This window comes from Sinocyclocheilus grahami, unplaced genomic scaffold (genome assembly GCF_001515645.1).
Source record: "Sinocyclocheilus grahami isolate Dianchi unplaced genomic scaffold, SAMN03320097.WGS_v1.1 scaffold1095.1, whole genome shotgun sequence".
In the NCBI taxonomy this organism is placed as follows: Eukaryota; Metazoa; Chordata; class Actinopteri; order Cypriniformes; family Cyprinidae; genus Sinocyclocheilus; species Sinocyclocheilus grahami.
In genome coordinates, this window is record NW_015506274.1 from 356,589 (window position 1) to 382,157 (window position 25,569).

At 36.8% G+C, this 25,569-nt stretch overlaps 1 protein-coding gene across 1 annotated transcript; it reads left to right on the forward strand.

Annotated features, from left to right (window-relative positions):
* The first annotated feature begins 2,635 nt into the window (after nt 1-2,635).
* cables1 (Cdk5 and Abl enzyme substrate 1) lies at nt 2,636-25,086 on the forward strand. Its single transcript, XM_016252239.1, has 10 exons — nt 2,636-3,748; nt 4,972-5,081; nt 10,057-10,149; nt 11,858-11,935; nt 17,613-17,718; nt 17,930-18,083; nt 18,371-18,474; nt 21,175-21,281; nt 22,288-22,495; nt 22,774-25,086. The coding sequence occupies exons 1-10, from the start codon at nt 3,497-3,499 to the stop codon at nt 22,912-22,914; spliced, it is 1,353 nt and encodes a 450-aa protein (XP_016107725.1). The 5' UTR covers nt 2,636-3,496; the 3' UTR covers nt 22,915-25,086.
* Nucleotides 25,087-25,569: the final 483 nt, after the last annotated feature.

Sequence of the window (25,569 nt, forward strand, 5' to 3'; positions counted from 1 at the left end):
TAGAAACACACTCATCAATCCTACGATCTGACCGCAGATCTCCCTCTGCCCGGCCACCTCTGCCCTCTTGACCACAGAGAAGCAACAACAAGAACGCTCAGCGTCAGACTGGGTGACGTTAGGGCAGAAGCAGCTATCCATCACTCCGATTAAGCTCCTGAAAGTATATAAAACACCACTTACATTGGTATCTTATTAAAAACGACTTACATACATTTCTAACAAAACTGATTGATATCATGTGACTCCTAAATTTCTTAGTCACTCCCAAAACAAATGTATTTAAAAATAAACTTTATAGTCACATCGCATGAATCACGTTTTGCTCCCTGAACCCAACTGATAAGAACAGACTGATAGTTCTGATAAATCACTTTCACTTTCAGTTCCACAAGATCCCAGTTATTCCAGCTTCATATCCCCAACCATCTGCTGTCAGAAAACCATCAGCGATATTTTAGTTTTTTTCCTCAAATCAACGTGAAGTGTGCATCATGACTCACAATAAGGTGCCAAAATCACTTGAGGGGGAGGAAACCCCACACAAACACAGGAAGTGCTGCATTTCACACACAGGGACAGAGAGTCTGAGGTCTGTGCTCTGCTCCACTGATTTTGGGATAAGATTAACCTGGCCGAGAGTTACATTATTGTTGCTCATGACAGCTCAGCCTCAAAAAAACACTGTGAAAAGTTGTGTTATTTTGGTGCGTTATGAGACTGAGGAAGTAATAAAACAGCACCGAACGCGCAACCAATTGAGGATCTGTCAAATTAGGAGTGGAAAGTGAAAGTCTTGCTTTATTGATGTTTAATGCCGATATTTGGCTTTGTCCGTCCAACACAACAGTCTTTACAACTTTTTTGTCTCTGAAAACCATGGCTGATATGCAGTTTCTGGAAAAAAACATCACTAAACAGCCTCTGTGGTGAAGGAGCTGCTTACGTATTTCTTTGCTTGAGTATCTGTCATTACCACAGCATGGTTAACTCAGCATGTTAGAATAATGTCATTGACCTGAGTGCTTCTGACCGAGGAAGGTTATCTGTGGGGAAGAAATCTGACCAGATGACAGAGCAAAGGGACCACCCACTGTTACTGGAGTATGGATGTTGTAGTCCACATTTACAGCAATCAACTTCATTTAGTTGACCAAATGACATTATTTTTAAAGTACAAATATTCCATGTAGTCGCCCAGTTTATACGAGCTCATAAAACTGTTTGAGATGGAACTATCCTCACATGTAACTAGCTGTGTACATGATATAAAAACCGCAATATTCCCAAGTTGCACCACAGTCTGTTCACTTAATTTCCTTCATAAACGCCTCTTTATGAAAGAATTCCTGAGTATCTGTTACAAACGGCAAATTAACTTGAATCTCAAATATTTCATCACTGGTTTATAGCACCTCCCTCATTCATTTCATCACTGGATTCTATCTCACTCGCACCATTATTTGGGTAAAAAATATATATATACACTGTATAATTTGAACGTTTAGGCCAGGGGTGCCCAAACTCGGTCCTGGAGGGCCGGTGTCCTGCAGAGTTTAGCTCCAACTTGCCTCAACACACCTGCCTTTAAGTTTCTAGTATGCCTAGTAAGAGCTTGATTAGCTGGTTCAGGTGTGTCCCTCCAGGACTGAGTTTGGACACCCCTGGTTTAGGCTAAACTCTGGCGACATCTAGTGAGCACCTTGAAGAACTCATTCTTTAATCGCCACATAACTTCTAGGCATATTGCATATAACTTGATTAACCACTAGATGGCGTAGTGATGTTGAAAATAACTGCTATTAAACAGACTGTTTAAAAAAAACAGCCAGTCTTTTAGGGCAACTAGGAAGTTACAGTCAGTGAACGTTTGTTCTTGTAATAAATTGTGCCATCATGTGGAGTTTCGTCATTTCAGCTTAGCTAGGTAAAAGAGGAATCCATAACACTCACACAGTCTTTTTATATTCATGTGTGTGACGTTCAGTTATTAAATCATCATAGGGCCACCCAGATGGACGATCCAATTTTAAATATTAAAGGGGTCATATGATGCTGCTAAAAAGAACATAATTTGGTGTATTTGGTGTAATGAAATATGTTTATGCGGTTTAAAGTTAAAAAACACATTATTTTCCACATACTGTACATTATTGTTTCTCCTCTATGCCCCGCCTTTCTGAAACGCATCGATTTTTACAAAACTCATCGGTCTGAAAAGCGAGGTGTGCTGTTATTGGCCAGCTATCCAGTGCATTGTGATTGGCCGAATTCCTCAAGCGTGTTACGCCCCTCACAAACAAAGAAGCACACAGCGTCTTCACGACATGGTTGCAGCGTCAACAATACTACAGCCAGAATAAAAGTTACGCCTTCTTTCTTTGCGTGAACATTTGGGCGGCGTTATGCAAATCTTCCCACATAGTGAGGTAGACATGTGGGGGCGTGTTAGAACGAGCTGTTTTAGGTAGGTGTGGCTGACTCTTAACTTTTATAAAGAATATCTCTTTGGATTTGAGACTTTAGTCTTTGCAACTTTACAGATCTTCTTTACGCGCCAAGAGCTTGTAACACTCCAAAGAGAAAGGAAAACTTGAAATCGCATCATATGACCCCTTTAAATATGTTTTGGAACATGGTTGCCAAACCAAGGTGGTCTGCAAGCTTCCCATTTAAATATACTATGCTTGTAGCGTACTTCATGACTATATTTCCTAACACAGTCAAGTGCACTTTTGTAATTACAAATGACATACACATTTCAATAGAAATGGCAGAACAGTACCTATATTTTCGTTTACCATGAATGCGTGTCAGTCTATTAAAGCTACTTTTAGCCTGGCAAGGGTACAGCTATGTCAAATTACCCAAGTAAATATCAATACATATTAAATGTTTAAAAGCCTTAAGGTCTATTTCTAGTTGTCTGAGGTGAATTGAACTGTTATTTGAACGCACAATAACGATATCTAATCAAGATCTCGTGCTACCTCGGACTGTTCTTACCTAAAATGTTTACTTTTATGTAATTTTGAATGTCCTGTCCAAGTAGCCCAGAAGGGCGGAACAAAAATGAAGGCAAGGAGAAAAACACGCAGGCTGTGTTTCAAAACGTACTGAGCCGCCTAAAGTAGACAGCCTTTTTCGCACCGAGGGCGTGCTCAGAATCCGTTCAGCTAAATGAACTAAACCGCTCTCGAACATTTTGAAGTCAATTCAAAAAGCGCTACGAATGCTGTCTAGTTAGGCGACTCGCTATGTTTTGGAACACCGTCTTGTTCTCATGAATCCCCATTGGTCAGACTAAAGCTCCTGCTGCCACAATACTGCACACACGTGACCCAGCTTTTCTGTACACACACACACACACACACACAGTAAAACACAGCAGGCACTTAAAAGCCAGCGCATGGCGCTTTGACCACCAATTTCACCCTATATCCAAACAATCACTATGAACCCTCTCCGTTGACAAACACGCACTATCCCACGGCTAATGGCGAGCGCGCTGCAGATGAAGCCCTCCAGTCTGGAGCACACACGGAAGCGCGTAATAGATCCACGACGGAGACAAGCTGCACTCTCATTCCTCAGCAACATCTCTCTGGACGGACGACCCGTGCAGGATGACGGGGAGAATCAGACCGAGGACGAGGACAGCCCCAGGACTAGACAGAGCCTGGTTTCTGCAGTGGGCCAGCAGGCACTGGCCGCAGCAGCGAACCAGGCTCTCAGCTGTGCCCGAGCTGCTGGCACACACACACACACACACACACCTTCTGCACCTGCTTTGAGTGCTTTAATGTGAACATATGAACATGCTGTAATTTGAGACACTAGAGGCCATGCATGCAAGTTGGATGCCCTTTGTTCAGTTGCTTTGTTTTGGAGCCAGAGAGACAGCAGGGAATGTTTTCGTGAATATAGATATCACGCAATGAATGCACTGTTTTCTTTGGTGTTTGTAAGGAAAGAGGGACCCAAAATGGACTTACAATATATTACAGAAAAATTATGTTATGCACAACTGTTTTCTCATGACAAGAACTGTTTTAGTGCTTCACTGTGGTACTGACAGGCACTGGACTGACCTGAAACCTAATTCTTGCTTCATTTCACAGTAATTATGTCTCCTGTTGGTTTAGTTGTGCAATGTACTCAGAGTTGGGTCAAAAAATGTCCCAACATCTAAATGAAGTGGTTTGACTCCAGACAAATGTAATATATCTGAATTATTCTTACTATATTGGGGTACTTTAAAACAATCAAATAAATAAATAAACAAATAAATAAAGTTTAAGGGTCAGCTATCACTTACAGAGAATGCCAGAACACTTTATTTGTAATGCCTATTCTGAAAATACATTTTTCGTTTTACTTCAAGATGATTTGCAATGTCTTAGTACACTTTATTTGTTGTGAGGACAGCTGTATTGCCACTCTAATATGCCGATTTTGATCAGTTGCACACGTGTGTACTTTTTCTTAAAGGGTAAGTTCGCCAGCACTTGGGATTACCTTTGATTGTACATGTGGCCTTTTCGTTATCCCTTGTGTTTTTGGTGATATAAAGATACAAAGCTATTTTAGTTCTTCAGCAGCTTGGTATATTAACATTATGGCAGTAAATTAAATATAGTATATATTTTCATTTTGTTTTTAAACTGTAAATTAATTCTGTAAAAGCTAAAATGTTGCTACCTTATTTTTAAGGGGAAATTCTAGCAGCTATAGCTGCTGTTTTTTACAGTAAATTTCACTGATTTTTTTATAGTCATCTCTGCATATTAAGTTCAGATAGGAGAACGTATTTTAACATTACATACTTGAGCTTTAAACAGTGTAGGACTTGTTCTAAATGGGCAGCTGCTAGAAACAAACACGGGTTCCAGGCAGGATGCCCAGACTCTGCCCTGACTCCCCCTCCCCCTTCCTCCACTCCCTGCCTCTGACCTCCACTTCCTCTCCTAGACCCCCTCCTGCATGGGCTGCCACTTTCCACCAGGAAGACCAAAACCTTTAGAAGCACTGCCAAGAGCAGCCTGTGAAGAGAGAGTGTGCAATGTAGTTCTGTCTCTCATGTGCTGGCACATGCCTTCAAGAACAAAATGTACACAAACACACCCTATATCATCCTGTTCTTCAGGGCCTTCTGTTAAACTACAGTCTGCCTTGATTGGGCGGCCCAGACAAAAGCATTATTGCAACTCAGTCAGGTCTAACTGTGTGAAGAGTGTGGTGTTATGTAATTCCTGAGCTCTAATGGGTGGCTATACATCTGTGCAAATAGCCTGTGTTTTTCTGGTGCAGACTTTAATCTTGCCTTACAATTGCAAAGTTCTCCAAGACAACTAAGTAGAGGGCTATAAAATTTTCAAGGGTCTAGCTATATTACACTATAATACCGTATTCCATTTTACTGTGGGGGGAAAAAAGTAACTATATGCAACACGTTCTCACTCCTATCTCGTCACATATTGATGCTTAGTCAGGACCACTTGGCATCGCTTTTTGACGCTCAAGGTACCACTTTGGTGTAATTTTACGACGTGCAGAGTCCGCTATTGTTTTCAGTTGTTTGTCTTAATTTAATGGTTTGCATCGATTTGTAAAAAACAGAAATAATTTTATATAAATGTATACTTTCATTGGAGCACCTAACCCCACCCCTATCCTAAACCTACCCACTTCTGAACAATATAAAACACGTAACAGGCAAATATGAGTGCAATCACAGGTAGCGTTATTTATTGCAAAAACTGACCATAAACAAGCAGTATAAAGAAGTCGTGTTGCATTCCAAGTCTTCTGAAGCCATGCAATGTCTTTATGCGAAGAAGAAAGTAAAACATAAGGTTTTAATCACTGAAAATGATCCCACTCCGTTAACGCGCTCACATCTCATTCAAAAAGATACTCCGGTAGCATGTCGCAATCGGTCACGAGACATACAAGAGCCAATAACATTTCACAACTAAGGCAGACGTAAGGCTTCTTCTGGCGGCATTGTTTTAATTTGTGCCCAGACTGCATACGCATCTATTCCTCTCACAAATGAATCGTTTTGCCTCGGAAGACTTGGAATATTAATACTTCTTGAATAAATTTTGACGGTAGTTGTATCTGCCTGGTATATATTGTGTTTTATTGACAAATGGTATAGGATTAGGGGCAGGGGTTGGGTTACGTGCTCATAAATGTGTAAATAGTATAAAACTCTTGTGACTGTTTACATTGAAAAATCACACCCCAACATATATGCAATACTGGCAATATTATTACCCAATATATAATTTAATCATGACGATAAAATTCCCAGTACCTTTCGCGTTGGCATACTGATGCCTGTGGTTTCTTATTTAAAGCAACGGAGGTCCCTGCACATCGAAAAATTATGCTAAAGGGGTATCCTGTGCGTCAAAAAGTGATGCCAAGGGATCCTGACCAAGCGTCAATATGTGACGAGTTGGTAGTGAGAATGTCTTTTCACACTTGTTATACAGTCTCCATTATGGGGATTAGTGTTCTGTAGCCTTTGGTTGGAAACATGGACCTAATTTACTTTGAATTATTTTTATCCTAGCTAGTGCAACAGTGTTACAGAACACAATTTGTTACAAGGCTTGGAGAAAATTGTTTTAATGATTGATCAACAGGCATCATTTTAGATTAAAAAATTATTTTGCACATTTCCAATGACAGCAAATTGGCACAAAATAATATAATAAAAGAGCACGGCACAATTATTTAACCATTTAAAAGATTACTTTAAACTAGGGCATAGCTAATCACTGTGTTCACATCATTTCCTGCTCTTTTCCATTATGAAGTCAATTGTAGAACTACTACTATAAAAGTTACTGTTAAAATACAGCAACTAATAGCCCAGAATACACTGTAAATTCATTTTAGAGTACATGAATGAGAAAGAGAGAAAAAACATTATTTATATTATGTACTTTGTCCTAAATATCATCGTTTTTCTTTTTCCAAATATTTTGGTATATTTTAAGCTTTGCACCTAATTTATTCTTAACAAAACATTGACATTTTCCTCCAGACTCATTTTTGGATGATAACCATTATCCATAACCATTAAAACGAGTCAAGTTTTGGATGGACCATGTCCTTTTTTTGTGTTATGCGGTTAGCTGGCGTTGCTGAGAGATTATGCTGGCATTTTTTCCCAGTGAAATAAATGAAGTCAGGAAAAGGTTTTAAACCAGAACTTAAAACCAGTATCGGATGTGGTAGGAATTGCGACCAGGCAAATTCAGGCCAAGGCATGATTAAAAAAAAAAAAAGGGCTGCTGTGGCTTGTTGCTGTTTTTTTTCCTGAGAGTTTTTAGGAACACAGGACTTTTACAGGATTATATCCCACCGGTTACTTAAAACAATGAACGGTGGTATTTTAAGGATTGAGGTAAAGGGAATGCTGTTGTGTAATGGCAAGCAGATGTGACAGGAATAAAGGATGGCATATGTGGATTCATCAGTATGGTGAAAAATGGCATAAAGTGAGATTTTACTGCTGTTACGAGTCAAGTTCACAAACGAGTAACCTCGTGTTTAGAAAGTTACTCTTTGCATGGTAAAGGCCCAATACAATAACTTCTGTGCTTTGACTATCAGTGGATGACACTTGTAATTCCTGCTATAGATCAACTGTGAGAATAAGTCTTTGCTATAGCCTTGTAAAAAAGCCTTTCATAAACATTAGACATGTTGTGAATTGATGTCATTTAGTTTGGTCTGGTCATGACCATTGTTTTCTGACCATTCCAATGGTGCATAATCACCCAGAACACTCAGCTGTTTTTCATTCAATCCTCTAAGATCAAAGATTCAGACAACTTTTGAAACTGAGATGAGCTTTTGATGTTTTGATTCCTCTCTGTAAAAGCAAAATTCAACATAGTAGTTTTGTGGTGTTTTTAATGAAAGAACACTCTAAGGCCTGAAACACATAAGTATGCAAGTACTTAGGTAAGTAGCTTAACTTGTTGATATTTTACTAACTTGACAGTAGTTGAACTGAAAAGGAAAATTAGTTCCATGATCAAATGATGTACTGTGCACTAACCAATAACCCTCCAACTGTTGTGGAGTATATACATTTTGCTAGTTTTCCATTTGAAGAAAATTACAATTAAAATGCACCTGATGTGCTGCCGCTATCTTTAATACATGTATCTGTCATTTCTTCAGGGAAGCTGCGACTTGAATGTATAAAGTATATGATATTCTTTTTTTTGCACCTGTAGTGCACCATGCCTCATTAAAAAATGAGAATGTGAACACTATTTGCACTACTACAAAATGGTGTTGAATAGTTCATAAGTGTATGAATCGGATCGGGATGCACCTACTGTAGACACTAATACAGCACCCTCTTTCAGCAAGCCGAGAAAGCACCGTGTAGTTCCGTTTTGTTTCGAATTTGGTTCTGACACTTTTTGGAACACAACAGCACATGAAATCAAGCTTTTATAGCTTGAAGCATTGCATTCTAGTATTACCATCGAGTATGTTTTGGGCCAAGTTGTTTGTGAAGAATGACACAAAACCAACAGCGGTTCAATTACACTGGAGGGAAGTTTATTTTAGATAGTCATGTAGAATAAATTTAGGGTGTTGTTGTTGTAGGCAGCCTGTGCTGGATTTGGTGCTCTCTGGTGTTATTTTATAAGGCAAGTGTGGGGGCTTGGGCTTATGAAGTGGCCTTGTTTAGTTGTTTCCTGGGATAGTCCATGAAAGACAAACGTGGGAGTTGAAGCTCACTTTACTGACATATTGATGTGCCTTATCCTCTGATGAGCATTAATTACAGACAGGTGCCTATGATTAATCCTCCTCTTGCTATGGTGATCATGTGATCATCATCGCCTAGGGTGACACTAACAAGTGCACTGAAGACTCAGGCCACTTACCAACTAGTGCAGGGGTTTTCAATGTGTGGGGTGCCAGAGCATGTCAGGGGAGGCCCACAGAGTGGTTGGTTATGCTGGTGTACTTCTGACAGATTGTGATAAATCAATTATTGCTTGGGTAACCCATCTGATTGTTCTTTCAGTTAACATTATGTAAACCTTTTTACTTTAAAAGTGATATATTAAAAGTAATTTTAGTGCTGTTCAGAATGATTTTGCACATAGTTTATGTTTAACACAATTGTTTTATTTACTCTTTAACAAGACCGGTCTCTTCAGACGTATTCTGATTTACTAACAGTGCTTGAAGTTAGTTACACTAGAATAAAGCTTGTAAATAAAAAAATTGTTAAGAGTAAAAAACAATAGCAGTAAGTGTAAGAAAAACACAAAGTCAGAAGTCAAGTAAAAAATAACTGATTTATACAGCACTTTTCACAATACACGTTGTTTCAGAGCAGCTTTACTGAAAATCATAATGTTAATGTTAAGAATAGTATCTCAGTGCAGTCTTATATTTAGCATATTAGATGAGATTTGCACTATAAAAGTGATATATTAAAAGTAATTTTAGTGCTGTTCAGAATGATTTTGCACATAGTTTATGTTTAACACCATTGTTTTATTTACTCTTTAACAAGACCGGTCTCTTCAGACGTATTCTGATTTACTAACAGTGCTTGAAGTTAGTTACACTAGAATAAAGCTTGTAAATAAAAAAATTGTTAAGAGTAAAAAACAATAGCAGTAAGTGTAAGAAAAACACAAAGTCAGAAGTCAAGTAAAAAAAAACTGATTTATACAGCACTTTTCACAATACACGTTGTTTCAGAGCAGCTTTACTGAAAATCATAATGTTAATGTTAAGAATAGTATCTCAGTGCAGTCTTATATTTAGCATATTAGATGAGATTTGCACTATAGTGTGTGTGTGTGTGTATATATATATATATATATATGCGTGTGTGTGTGTGTGTGTGTGTGTGTGTGTGTATATATATATATATATATTATATATACACAGTGTATATATATATAGCCATAAGAAAATCAGTATTGATTTCTCTAATGAACCGTGTTGTATTTATTTCTCTAATGAACAGTGTTGATGCTGCTTTGTTACTAGATGCCGAACTTTATCTGGTTCACCCAGACCAAAGAGTTTCAAGAAGGTCCATTTCATCAAAAACATAAGACAACATGATATGCGCAATGGAAGGTATGCTCACAGCTAGCCAACGACCCACACACAGACATCTCACAGAGAACAGCACCCACACATCAAGTGTTTCAGCAAAAGACTCCCCCTGAATTTATTAAAAGATTTTTCCTGGTTCTCAGTTTGTTTTGGTTTTTTTTACTTTTGAAATTAATTTAGAAATTTGCTAATTTTTTCCCCTTTTTGATGAAATTTTCCCTGGATAATCATGCACATTGATTGCAACCATCAAATTTCTTCCAATTTTATAAGGTCATGCCATTTGTATATAATACATTAAAAAAAACAAAAAAACAAGACCACTTGAAGTTGTAGATCCTGGAAAAGGAAATGATGTTTGTCGTTACTCTTATGTAGATGTTCATCAGTGTGTGTGTGTGTGTGTGTTTGTGGTATTTTTATCTCTAACTGACCCTCTGGTATTTAAAATTGATAGTTGAAGCAGACACTCTCTAAAACCCAAATATTTGGGGCATGTTATTAGTGTTTTTTTGTTTGTTTGTTTATAATTGATTATAGAGTGTTAGCCAGATGCTCTCTTTTATCTGAATGGAATTTTGAATTGGTGTTTTTGAAAACAAGAGGTGGTGACCAGCTTAGTTTTTCCTTTGGGCTTTTGAGAAAATCCATAAAATAAACAGATTTGCAGCCTTCCAATGAAGTCACTGACTTTTATTTTGTAAAGCTAACTGCAGTGTTTGATGTGTCAGAAAGCTTTTTTTTCTGGCTGTACTTTGATCCAACATATTTTTTATTTTGTGTTTTAGATCAGTTATTAGCAGTTGATGAACTTCTAAAGGAAATATAAGAACTTGAAAAGCCTTGGCAGAATATCCTTTGTAAACAGTCCTTTGTTTGTTTTTAAACATGTTCAGTTTTCAGTGGTCTCAATCAGGTTTTAACTTACTTCAAAGATTGTTTTTTATAAGCAATTTGCCTTTCTTTTTGTTTTCTTCTGATCTTTGTTGCATATTCCCAGATACATTCCTACATAATTTATGACATGCTATTTCATATCAGTTATTTACTGTGTATCTCCATCTTTGCCTGTGGTCCTGACCTCTATATTGACAGAGTTCACTTCGTTTGTTTGTTTATAATTGATTATAGAGTGTTAGCCAGATGCTCTCTTTTATCTGAATGGAATTTTGAATTGGTGTTTTTGAAAACAAGAGGTGGTGACCAGCTTAGTTTTTCCTTTGGGCTTTTGAGAAAATCCATAAAATACACACATTTGCAGTCTTCCAATGAAGACGCTGACTTTTGTTTTGTAAAGCTAACTGCAGTGTTTGATGTGTCAGAAAGCTTTTTTTTCTGGCTGTACTTTGATCCAACATATTTTTTATTTTGTGTTTTAGATCAGTTATTAGCAGTTGATGAACTTCTAAAGGAAATATAAGAACTTGAAAAGCCTTGGCAGAATATCCTTTGTAAACAGTCCTTTGTTTGTTTGTAAACATGTTCAGTTCTCAGTGGTCTCAATCAGGTTTTAACTTACTTCAAAGATTGTTTTTTATAAGCAATTTGCCTTTCTTTTTGTTTTCTTCTGATCTTTGTTGCATATTCCCAGATACATTCCTACATAATTTATGACATACTATTTCATATCAGTTATTTACTGTGTATCTCTTCATCTTTGCCTGTGGTCCTGACCTCTATATTGACAGAGTTCACTTCAATTAGTTTATGTATCATTTTGTCTTTATAGGATAGTCCTTCTCAGTGGCAGAAGATCCTTCTATAGTGTTTTTTCTGTCCTGCCCTATCGAGATTGTAGCCAAACAGGGTATGTATTCTTCAGCATGTAAATCTTCTTTTCATTATCATCCTTTTTATCCCTTCACTTTCGAGTCCTACCATTTTTTTCCCCCTGGCCATTATCAATGGGTCCAAAAATAAACATTCTGTATCCTTCTAAGTAATCTTTAAAAAATATATATATATTTTTTTTTTAACTATTATTTAGATTTTTTCATATAGTGTTCTCATTTATTCAGTTGTTTTTAGCCTGTATGCACAGATCGTTTGTTATACGTTTTGTATCATGCATAGCTCTCCTGATTTTTGGTAGTACGTGTGTAATTTCAATTCAGAGAGACTGACCAACAAGCTTGAGCATGCTTTACATAGACCTCACCCTTGATTTACCACTTTTCTTTTTTTTCTAGAACAGGCTTTTTTAAATTACTGGATCTACAGCTATTTTCTTTGATATTTAACAAAATTGTATTTTCTATCTTCTAATGGGATGTTTTTCTTACCTACACCTTGCCTGCTTTTCCATTGTTTAAAGCTGAAGCTTGTAATTTATTTCTGTAATACATTAAAATGGTTTCTCCTATTACTTTTTAATATGCAGAGACAACTGTAAGTAAGCCATATGTAGGTTTATTTATCTGAAAAGTGAGAGCTCTGTGATGGTGCTTTCAAACACTTGTTTGAGTATCTTGAAAATCTACAGCTCAACCAATGGTGTAAATTTGAGACGAAAACTTGTTAGAAAACAGTTATTTTTGACCTTCCATTTAGTGATGATAATAGAAATTACACACTAAAGCTTTAACACAGTTTTTACTTTTTAGAGTTGAGGCCTACTTAAATTTCTATTTACGGAGTAAAAATTCTATTTAAACAGTTCAACTTGCTTTGAGCATAAGAGTGGAGACTCTTTGTTGGGTTGTTGGGTTGTTTTTAATGATAGCAACTTGAGGGAATCTCAATCATTGGATTTATTACTATCTGAGATTAGGTTCTGTGGGGGATGGTGTAGACTTTGAGTCCTGCTGAATCTTTATTAATGACTTAATACTGAACATTCCATGATTCTATTCACCACAAAAAAAAGTCTTAGTATTAATGGTTTAACAGAAACAACATGTGAATAATTTGTGATACAGATTGTGAAACCGTATATTAACTGGACAAAGGGCAGCGTTAAATCCATTTAAATGTCCTTTTTATTGCTATACTTGCATTTATTGAGGCACTATTGGAAAGCTGATAAAAGCCTTGTAGAGATAAAAGCCTCTCTGTATTATAATGTATGGTATATATGGATAAAAAGTCTCAGACCACAAGTGAAAATGCATTAGTTTGCAATTTGCATTATTTAATATGAATGTCTTCCTCACTAGGTGTATTATTGGTTTAATGATTCTTAAGTACATTCAAGAATGAACATGAATGTCAAAATTACTTTTTTGGTTAGTCCATCTTTTGTTTCAGTGACAGCAGAGCTGACATGAACTTCAACACTTAGTGATCCATGTTGTCCGTCTTGATTTGTTAATATTCCAATGGAAGAAAGGGAATTAGGGGCCGGTTGCATTATCTGTTTAGACTAGTCTTAAAAAGTTAGTCATCTAATTGTTTTTCTTCAAGACTGGTCATAACTTTTTTTAATTCAGTTATGAAAATGTAGATTGGTCTTATTTGTTAGGGATGCACCGATACCACTTTTTCCAGTACTCGCCCGATACCGATACTTTTATTTTTGGTACTTGCCGATACCGATATTTCTATTGCATTTGTAAATTTTTTACATATCGGGTACAGAAACCAAAAGAGTATGTATAATGTTAGTTGGTTAATTTAATTTATCAAATAGATAGTCAAACCAAAATGTATTCAGACACATTCAACATTTCTCACACTATCACAGTTTATTCGCTATAGTTTAGAAAATGGTAATAAAATATGACAAGAACTCCGAGTTTCAGTGTCAGAAAAAATTCATCTTGATAATGTCAGATAATTTTGATAGAAAGGTATGTAATAGATTACAATCGACCAAAAATGATTCGGACAGCTGTTAGTATGACAGTATTTACACAACTATCAATGCTTAGTCGGGCAACCTTTAGCCTTAATGACAGCCTGTAGTCTTTTGGGCATGCTGTCAGCAAGGTTCATGCAAACCTCAACTTCATTTTTTTTTGTTCTGAGTAATTTTTGGACCCAAATTTGTATAAGTTTTACTGGTAGTCCACTGTATGAAGAATTTTTGGTTATGATTTGTCACAGTTTACTTTATTTTGCTATCCTCACTTACATAAATGAACTATAGTGTCCTGCACCCACTAGTAAAAAAATAAAAAATGATATCTGGTCTCTGAATAATTTTTGGTTTCACTGTATATCCTTCGGTTATTTTCACACTTAATTATGCCCATTAAAATGTATTTTACAAGTTTTTGTTACTTTCACTGTTCATTTTTTTGCTCTATGGTACATCATCTTTAATTTAATAGCATTGGAGCTGCTCCATTGCAGCGGCTTAGTACTGTAATCACGCGCTTTGCTGTAATAATGTAGGGACCCACTCGTTATAAATCTCCTAACTGTGATATTTTCAGAAATAGAAGTCGCGTTTTTCATCTGAAACGTGCTGGGATTTATATTCTAAAGCCACTCATATAATGCAGAAACACTCAAGCAAGCAAAACACATGCAACGCATGCACGTATTTGTACTGATGCAGAATAGTACAGCCTAGCGCATTTCACACAAGCTGCTTGTTTCACTTTCGCCAGAAAGTCGTGTATGCCTAAGGTTGAAATTAAATTGTTTATAGTGAATGCCCCTATAAATGGTCTTATTTTTACGATTTAGTTTTAATCCAAATGATGCGTGTGCTAAGTGAGTGAACATCAGAGATCACACAACAGAATTGCGCGCGCTCTCTCTTGCTCTCGCGCTCTCTCTCTTCCTACCGTTAAGTAACTTGTGCATTGTTTTACTTGTTTTTTACATATCCGACCAAACTACAAACTTTCCAGTGATGTCTGTGAGAAAGATATATTAATTCGACAAGCTTGCGCATCTGCGCCGCCGCACGTTCAATCCACTCAGCTATACAGGCGTTAATACTGAATGTTTAACTATACTAATATTAATATTCATTGCATACATATACTTCGTAGTAGACATCCTTAACTCCTTCCTGCTCTCTGTTGTTCTGTTGTCGGTGTTTCTTTGTTTGAATATGGCGCTTATCACATGCTGTGTGGTATCGGCGTTTGGTATGGGGGCATTTTAACGAGTACGAGTACAGGAGACCAGTATCGGGCCCGATACCGATACCAGTAGGAATGAGAGTATAGTTCCTAGCCATATCGGCCTAAAAAATCGCATCTTTTCATTTTCACGATGTAACTACAGAAGAGTCAAGTTTTAAATAGGAAAAATATAGAAACTCTTTGGTAATTTTTGAGCGAGATGCTAACGGTCTAATCAGATTCAATGATCTATGCTAAGCTACAGCTAAAAGTGCTACCGCCAGACCCGGAGATCGGCTGAATGGATTCGAAAACGGTCAAATTCAACTGTTCAACTCTAGGGGAGTTGGAAAATGAGCCTATTTAAAAAAAAATAGCAGAGTGTTCCTTTAAGACAGTCTTAGCATGGTGGCTAAGTTTATGCAACTGGCCCCTGACTTTTTGTACAAAGGGTTAACATGGAGAAAAACTGATTTGGATATTTTGATTAGAATGTTTGTGGTTGATTAAATTTGACCTTGAAATGCTGAATGCTGCTTTGTTTTTAATGTGATCGCCAACATTTGGACCCCCTTGTATATAGTATTATATAACTGAGTCTGCTTAGTTATGCATTCAGTATGATGAATAGCTCATGGCAAAATTCAGCATGATTTATTCCATTGATGTTTTGGCTTGGCTGATTGGCAGTAAAGTGCACAGTATTGACAGAGCAATCTAAGTGGGGTTGTCCTGGATAGAGTGCCAAGTTTATGGACATGTTCTGCTAGCATCAGCGCCACCAATGGCCGAAGAGTATTAGATGCTTCTGTATTCCTGATTGAGTGCTAACCAACCAAAACACACATGGTTTATGTCAGCAAACTGAAGGAACGAGTCAGGTGAACTGATGATTAGCTATACACAGTGGATCTAGGAGTTGCCATGAACTCCTACTGAAAATCTGGTTTTGTTTTTTAAATATTTATTTGGAAACTCTCAAGGGCACCTGTTCCTATTAGTTCTTGCCTAATGCTTTTCCATTCACCAAGCTGTTTGAAGGGCTCCTGTGCATATTACCTATAACTGCTGTCTATCCTCATGGGATCTGAGATTATTGATGCATCACTAAACATCTCAAAAAGACTCTGTGCTAATGCTAAGTTCTGTCTGTTTTCTGTAATAAGAGTCTGCTTCTAAGTCTGCACATGAATAAGTTAGTTATGCTGTAGTATTTTTGGTCTTAAATTTATTTGGTATACAAGCAGCCAAATTAAAGTGGCCACTATACCTGGTTATTAGTTCTTCAGTGTTAATTTTTGTGTTTTGTTTCTCCACTCTAGTAATCCTTTATGCATTGACAAAATGTCAACATTATTTACAGATGATCTAGATAATATTGTTTGTATTTCTGGTTCATATAATCATAAGTCCTCAAGTACACTGCAAACAAATCATGATGTTAGCAGAATTAATTTAGATAAATAAGTTGCATCAATGAGAAAAACTTGTTAAATGACTAAAACACTTTTGCATTTACAATTAGTATACTAATTGGGTGCTACTAACAGTTTTGTAGACAATTTCTTTTTAGCTATGTGAAGCTAACTGAAGGCTAGAGAGTGTAAAGTAACCATTTTATTTTTTATTTTCTTTATTTCAGATGTTTAAAACTAATTGGAATATTGGAATTATTATTTTATTTTTAGTACTTAAACATTATTTCAGCAAGCTGGCAAGGCAACATTTCTCATTTGTTTTTTTTTGTTTTTATCAAATATTTTATTTCAGTTAATGTTTATTTTGTTTCAAATAATGATTTTTTTTAATGGTTTTAGTCTTAGTTTAACTTTAGTTGACGAAAATAACCCTCGTAACATGAATGAAACCTGTCATAATGTTTTGAAATTTAATACAGCTGTGATGCAATCTTAAAAAAAAAAAAGACTTGCATTCGTTTTTGCAGGAAATTAAAAAGAATTCCCTAAATTCTTCTTGTCATGTGAGAGACTGATTGCTTTATTTTTATTATTCCTGGACCCTGAAAATAACCTATATGTGCTATATTAGCCATCTATCCGTTCACCTTGATTCTTGGGGCATGAGATAGTAATATTGCAATTCATTTGTTTGATGTTCTCCACACTATAATTTTATGATGCATTATTTATACATACATTTAATTCCGTAAATAATGTTTTAAAATAACATTTATTACATTAGAGTTCATTGTGTAAGTGTATAAAAAAGATATATTAATATTAAGCTAAATTCATGTTTCTTTTTTGTCTTCCTCTTAAAGCCAAACATTTAAAATGTTACACGTAATTTCAAATACTTCTTAAGCTGAATTAAAAAAAAAAAAAACAGCCAAGCAGTGAGCACAGCAGGTTATGGTGGCAAATGGTTTAGCAGCAGGTTAAGTATGTTTGCCAGTACAGACTGCTGTCTATGGAGGGACTCTGAGATGTTCTCTTGCCCCAGCAGGGATGTGAAGGCAGAAAGTGGACGCCAGCGACACCCCTCGGGTGGCATGAGTGCCAAGGAGATGGTGATCGGCCTGGATGGTGTTGAATTGGGTGCAGATGGCAAGGTGAGTGTACACCTTGTTTCTTTAGTGTTATTAATTACAGATGTTTTACTTTTTTATTGCAAAATCTGTACAATCTCTGTTTTCACCTTCCTTTGTTTGTATATCAATTTTATGGCAACTTTTGTGGCTAGTCAATTTTCTCCAGTGTTATGAAAGAAAATCTTTAATCTTGATGAGCATTTGACTACAGTTTCTGTAAATGTCTACACAGACAGTGTCATACACACAGTTCCTTTATCCAACCAATGCTCTGGGTCGTCGAAACACCATCGACTCCACGTCGTCTTTCTCTCAGTCTCGCAATGCCAGCCACCGGAGCCTCAGCCTGGCACGTGCCAACAGTAACCAGAGTAGCCTTGATACCGGTGCGTGTGCCAACAACTTGTCACGGCTCTTTCATTTAGCCTCAATCTCCCTAATACGTCCCGACAAGGGGCCGCTTGTTTGGTTTTAATGAGCAGTTTGGTTTAATAATGTGTTATTTATTAAGCAGACTTGAGCAAGGTCATAAACTTCTTGGTACAAAATGCTTACCATACAATTGCTTTTCTGAATGTAGAACTATATATTTATTAAGTAGGATATTTATTTTGAGTATTATGTGATCTCAGCACATGTAAAGTCTGTTTATTTGCCCTCTCTTTTCTCATAGGGAATGAACTGGGAGATTTCAGGGAGTACGACCCCAATCTTCTGGATGACCCGCAATGGCCGTGTGGAAAGCACAAAAGAGTGCTTATCTTTCCTTCATACATGGTGAGGTATCACGTAACACAATGCAAGACTTGACCGATTCACAAGTGATTTGTATTAAAGGGGTCATATGATGCAATTTCAATTTTTCCTTTCTCTTTGGAGTGTTACAAGCGGTTGTTGCATAAAGAAGATCTGTAAAGTAGCAAAGACTAAAGTCTCAAATCCAAAGAGATATTCTTTATAAAAGTTAAGAGTCAACCACGCCTACCTAAAAGGACTCGTTCTAACACGCCCCCACATGTCTACATCACAATGTGGGAAGATTTTCATAACGCCGCCAAAATGTTCACGCAAAGAAAGAAGGTGTAACTTTGATTCTCGCTGTAGTATTGTTGCCACCACTGCCATGTTGTGGAGACGCTGTGCGTTTCGTTATGAAAGAGAAACTACTTTGTTTGGCCTTCCAAAAGAGGACACGACTAGAAATCAGTGGTTAAGTTGTATTTACAACACTGTTCCAGAACAGTTTAACCCAAATATTCAGATGTGTGCAGCGCATTTTATGGAGGACGAGGACTGTTTCCTGGGAGAGTATAGCCTATAATGCCGGTGTATGTTTCTATAAAGTGGGGCAATTCCAACTTTGCAAGGACAGTCTGGCGCTTCATGACTCACAGCCTGTAAGTACTTTTTATATTTAAAGAATTTGCCACTGACGATTCAAACGTGAGTTTTGAGCAGTGTAGAGTAGCACTTATTTGTCGTTTCTCCGATCACAAATGCAGACATGGTTTTATGTTTACGCAGCGCGATACGCAACGCAACGCGTAAAAAGACAATATAAGTCATTATAATCAGTAATTATGTCCCCACTGGATGCAGCAGATGCCTAGATTATAATGGGTTTTACTGGTTTTGTCTCGGGGCACATCACCAGCGCACAGGCACTCGTCGCACACACGGCATCACAGTATGGTAAGGGGCGTAACATTTCCGTCACACATTTGAGGTATTCGGCCAATCACAATGCACTGGATAGCTGGCCAATTAGAGCACACCTCGCTTTTCAGAACGATGAGCTTTGTAAAAATCGACGTGTTTCAGAAAGGCGGGGCATAGAGGAGAAACAATAATGTACAGTATGTGGAAAATAATGTGTTTTTTTTTTACCCTAAGCCACATAAACACATTTCATTACACCAAATATACAAAATGATGTTCTTTTTAGCAACATCATATGACCCCCTTTAACAAATTTAAAAAAAAAAGTTTTGATGCCAAGGACCCCTGAATATGATGATCCCTTTGCAACAGACCCCTTTCCTAAAAATATAAATAGAGCTAAATTTCATGTATGTAGATTCATTTATGCTGTTTAGTATTTATTTGTACAAAAGGCAAAGACATTAAGTTAACAGCATATATTTTTGCGTATTTTTATGTCTTTCTTATTACTATGAAAATAATGTATAAACATGAACATATACTTTTTTAATTCAGATTTTAATTATTATTCAAATTAATAATGTTCTAGGGAGTGTGTTAAAATGTTACACATATTTACTAAATATTTTACATAAACATTTGACAGCCCTAAAAATACACTTTAATTTTTTTTATTTTCTTTATTTCAGATGTTTAAAACGAATTGGAATACATGAAAATAGAAACAAATGTTGATATACATATAGAAATATTAAACGAATATGGATAACATAGCTGAGAAAATGTGAATTTGATGCAAAATATTTTCAGTAAGTTCATATTAGGATGGCTGGCTTTTGATCGCAGCGTTTGGTATCAGATCAGAGCACAGTTTGAGACCACTGAGATCTTATCTGAAACTAGAAACACATATGAGATGACCCGGGTCTTTTTCTCAAGAGAAACAATTCTGAGAAGCAGGAGACTATTGAGATACAAAGTATGTTGTATGCTTGGGATATTTTTTTCCTATGGAGTACTTCAAAAAAAAAAAGACAGGGCATGTTACATGTGTCACTCAGTGATGTGACTTTTATTTTTTACTGTTACAGACACATTTACAGTGTGAACTTGAGTCCCTAGTTGTCAGTTAATTAGTAATGAACATTGTGTAGCAGAAATACCAGACTGGTGACCTTGAAAAATGCTTGTCTTCCAAACACTGGAAGAAACACTATGCCTTTGTTTGTCTTCATTATATATATTTTTCTCTTTTATCCTCTTTGTTTCTGTTGTTGGCAACTGTAATTACTTTTTTCAAATAGCAGCTAGCGTCTGAAAGTGATTTTATCATGCTTACATAACAGAAAACCATGTTCATTTCCTATTCGGCTCTGTTTTTGTTTTAGCATTGTGTAGTGGACACGTACTTGAACTCAAAACTCAGACGGTTCAGGAGACAGCCTTCCCCTTCCTTCTATTGGTTATGCAATGCTTGTAACAATCACTATTGTGTTCTGTGAAGGAAAGTTACCAGCAAGAATGTATAAAAGAATTGACTTCCAGTTTCCATGCACATGATTTTGGGATAAAAGTACAAAGCCCCGGACATTTGTATTATTATCTCATATGCAACAATAAACATCCATTATTTCAAAGTTATGATTATTGTAAGCATTAAAGTGTAACTCTAGGAGCTCGATTGAGCTTGACCAAGAAAAAAATCCAGTCCCTGTGCTTTGAAACTGGGAAATGTTTCAGTGACCCAGTGGAAAACCCTTGTGATACGTCTGTACTCATATGTGTGTCTCAATGAATATCCCCACTTTTTTCCAGACCACAGTCATCGAGTATGTCAAACCTTCTGATCTCAAGAAGGACATGAATGAGACTTTCAAGGAGAAGTTTCCTCACATTCGTCTAACACTGAGTAAGATCAGAAGGTACGAATGTTGCTATCCAGTTCTTCTTATGTTGATAAAGCAGTCTACATGCTAAACATTTAATGCCAAGTATTTAAATTTGGCAGTAATGTACACAAAACCCTTGCATCACAACAGCAGGTATTTTCATGGCCAAATAACACTGGCATTTTTTAAATCTAGTTAATACTGTGTGACATGCAATATCGTTTTGAGATGGATGTCATAAAGAGCCATTTATTGAGAAATGTGGTTTTTAAGCAAAGCAATTTTGGATTCTGTTTTATGTTTTTTATCGTACAATATTGTATTTGGAAATTCAAACAATTCATGTTGTTTTATTGCTTTTTAATGTGGTGTGAAGTAAGTTAATAATCAAATATTTATAGTCTTAATGTTTGAATAAATCTGTCAAATAAATTAAATACATTTTCTCAATAAATAAATAAATCATATCTCGGCAATGTTTTGGAGTAGAATAAAACATAACACTCAAAATGTAGTTCTGGTTAAAAATAATTCAAAAGGATCTTTCAGATTACATAAATGTTACATCATTTCTACATATCCTACAATATCTGAAACAACCAAATGTTGTTTTCTGACATCACATTTCCAATCATTGGAAAGCAGTGAAGAATTGAAATAATTCAGTTATTCAATCAGGATTTAATACTTAACACAGGTCTTAATACTTTTGCAGAGTTAAGATTGGGTGTAATTTGGAATCAAACCCAACCAATGGCCAAATTTTTCACATGCAGCGAGTGTGAATACCAAAAATGTTTGCCAGCTAAACAAAGCAGATTGTGGTTTTATAAACTGGCTCTTGATTTCTTATGAGCTGCTAAGTAGAAAAGGTAGAATGAACTGGATGATATCAAGGGTTTCAGCTAATTGTTTTTGATGTATTTACTGTACAAGTGTGTACAAGGACTTGTGACAAGCCTTTTATAAATATTTACAATATTCCATAACATCTGAGTAACCCGAGTACTGATGGTCGTGGCCTTTTGTATTGTTCTAGCCTGAAGAGAGAGATCCGTAAACTAGCTCAGGAGGAGTGTGGCTACGAGGAGTCCACGGTGGCCATGGCCTTCGTTTACTTTGAGAAGCTGGTGCTCCAGGGTAAACTCAACAAACAGAACCGCAAACTCTGCACGGGGGCCTGCGTCCTCCTCGCAGCCAAGATCGGAGGAGACTTAAAGAAACACGAGGTCAAGCTTCTGATTGATGTGAGTTTATCTTTGCACACTGACTCTTTTAGCTCCTTACCTGAAGGTCCCAAATTGAGGGCTTGCGACCACAGCTACTAAACAGATGTTATTTACTCAACAGTCCTTGAGATTGATGCTTTGTCTCTGAATAACAAGCGTGGCTATAGTGGCACATCTGACAAAAGGAGCATTCTTTAAATCTCATTACTCTGTATTTTTGAATGTTTCTGTGTTGTGTAACGATGGTCTTTTAATTGCTGTTATATAATGAGAACTCTTGATCTCTTTCGCTTTAGAAACTGGAGGAGAGGTTTAGGGTGAACCGTCGAGAGCTGATAGCCTTTGAGTTCCCCGTTCTCGTGGCTCTAGAGTTCAACCTGCATCTTCCAGAGCATGAAGTCATGCCCCATTATAGACGCCTTCTGCAAAACTCCTAGAGACAGCCCCATCAGGGGAGAGTCCTCCTTCTCTCCTGATCTTCTCATTCCAGAAACCCCCTATGCACATCGCCAACGTCCACGATCATCTCCAGATGTTGGAATAAAGACACTATTCCACTGTTCTCTTTTCAGCCAAAGTGACAACTCTATATTGAACGTTTGTTTCCGCTCCAAGAAGCTACTTTCTAAAGGGAGTACCTTTTCCTGGACTGTTGATTTCTCAGTTTACTGAGGACATTTTAAAGTGTTAATTTTTTTCCCACTTACAGGGTTGTAAGTGTTAAAGTGTCAAGTGTTAAAAGGACTAGCAAAAATTCTGTCATCATTTGCTCACCCCCATCATTCTCAATTTGTGTGCTGTTATTTTTTTCCGTGAAACACAAAAAGAAAACTTTTGAAGAATCTTCCTGTTGTTCTTTTCCATACATTGACAGTTTTTAGTGACAATGGCAGTCAAGCTCCAAAAACACACCATAAAATTCTTCTGAAGCCATACAACAACTTTTTGTGAAGAGAATCATTTCTATAATTTCTGAGGGATGGTTCACCCAACAATTAAAATCATTCCAAACGTGTATAACTTTCTAAGTTTTTGTCTATACAATGAAAGTCCACTGGGTCCAAGAAATATGGATAAGACATTTTTCAAAAATATCAACTTGTGTTCCAAAGAGGAAGGAAAGTCATCCAGGTTTGGAACGAGTAGATGATGACAGAATTTTCATTTGTGTAAAATATCCCTTTAAACATTATTAACTGAAAATTCACCAAAACACTGAAATTTCCATTGTGTTCCTTGAAAAAAGAACATCATGACGGAACTTTTATAGTTTGACTTCACAAAACTGGCCATTTCTATCAAGTTTGGACTGTTTGATTTCCCATTCTTTCTAGAGGTTACAGTATTCCTGTATTTTTCCATTCTTCATATTTCCTTAATCCCAGACAGGGCCGTCCTTAGCTGATGCGGGGCCCGGTGCGAGGTAGAGAGCGGGGCCCCCCTCGGTCCGTTCGCCATGGGGCCCGGTGCGACCGCACCAGTTGCACCCCCCTAAGGACGGCCCTGATCCCAAAGTTTGACACTGCCAAATCTGACTAATTCCACTGCACTCGATCACTCTCGGTTGAAAGCCTTAAAAAAATAGTCGAATGATCCTGAACTCTGGCAAGTATGTGACTGTTCCTTATGTACGACAAGTGCACTTTTCAAGTCTTGTGAATGGCAGACCTTTATGGCATCTCCAGAAAGCTGTAGGTGGAGGGGTTTTCATCTCATTTCAATTCATTTCAGCCAGCAGTCCCTCTGTTAGTGTAACCACCAAGCAAAAATATGTTGCAGACAGAAACAGCGGCATCTGTGGTGGGACTTTTATACAGTTCTTAAGGGGTACATTTACGTACCCCTGTCGTTGTTTTTTACCCTTGTGTGTTGACAGTTTCATGTGGTGTGGCTTGCTGCACTCATGGTTACTGTGGTCGTGCTCTATGTTAGAGTGGATTCTGAGCACATTTGTAGTGCTACACTGTATGAAGCAACATCAGGTCATAACGCTATTTTGCCTAACTAGGCTCAACAGTGGCGGTAATAAAATGTGTATGACTAATATGCTACGGTGTTGACTAATGCATGTACACCAAAGCAGTGTTAAACTTGCGTTTGACTTGTAAACGCTTCTTTTTGAGAATATGTTTTGATTTGATGATTGTTTTAAATCAGTTTCCTCTGAACCAGATATTTTCAATCACCATCGGTGGTACAGAATTGTGTGTATGCTGAATTTTATCTCACAGCGCACAGACTGTTACTACATTCATAATCCCATTTTTAAATATGTAAAGTGTATAACGTTCACTATGCACTACTCAGTTCCATAAATCGGTTATAAACAACAGTTAGAGATTGATGCAAAATCAAATCAGTTGAGAAGTATCTAATAGCAGGAGTTAAACTTACTTTTAGAAGAGTAATGGCAAACTTGCATTTAGCCATTTAACTCTAAAATAAATAATGCCTAGAATGTGAAGAGTTATAAAAGAACAAGATTTGGCCTTGTGAAATGCACTTTAGGATTTGTTAGCAAGTGACTGGGATGCCCAAAACAGATGAAGCATTTGTACAATGCAGATACATTTGTGTAAATATGCTGCTTTGGTTGTTCAATAAAAAGCTAAATTTTGAATGCGTGTCATCATCTGATATTTGAGTTGATGTAAGTTCTCAATGATGCATCAATATATTGATATAACCTTCTTACTTGCTCAGTTAGACCTTTGTCATTTTAAATATTTTGCCTAATTTAGAGAAATTTCAGAGTACACGTCTGTAGCCTTTGATCATTTAACAGTCACTACAACTGTTTTTTTTCTTTTTCTCTGTAATTCTAACATTTCATTTAAAAGGTTTTTGACCTCAAACAAATAGATAGGGGTGAGTGAGTTTTTTTTTTCTTTCTTGTTCTTTTTTTTGGTTTGTAACATTGTAAATGCTTTTTGGCTTCTCATATGATCTATATGCCTAATTTAATTCTTTGGTTGTAATCACAATAAGGTAATTTAAAGAAATGATCTAATTTATTATTAGAAGCTGGCTTAATTAAAAAGAGAAAAAATAATGTGCGATAATGTAAAATATAGATAATAGGCATTAAACCA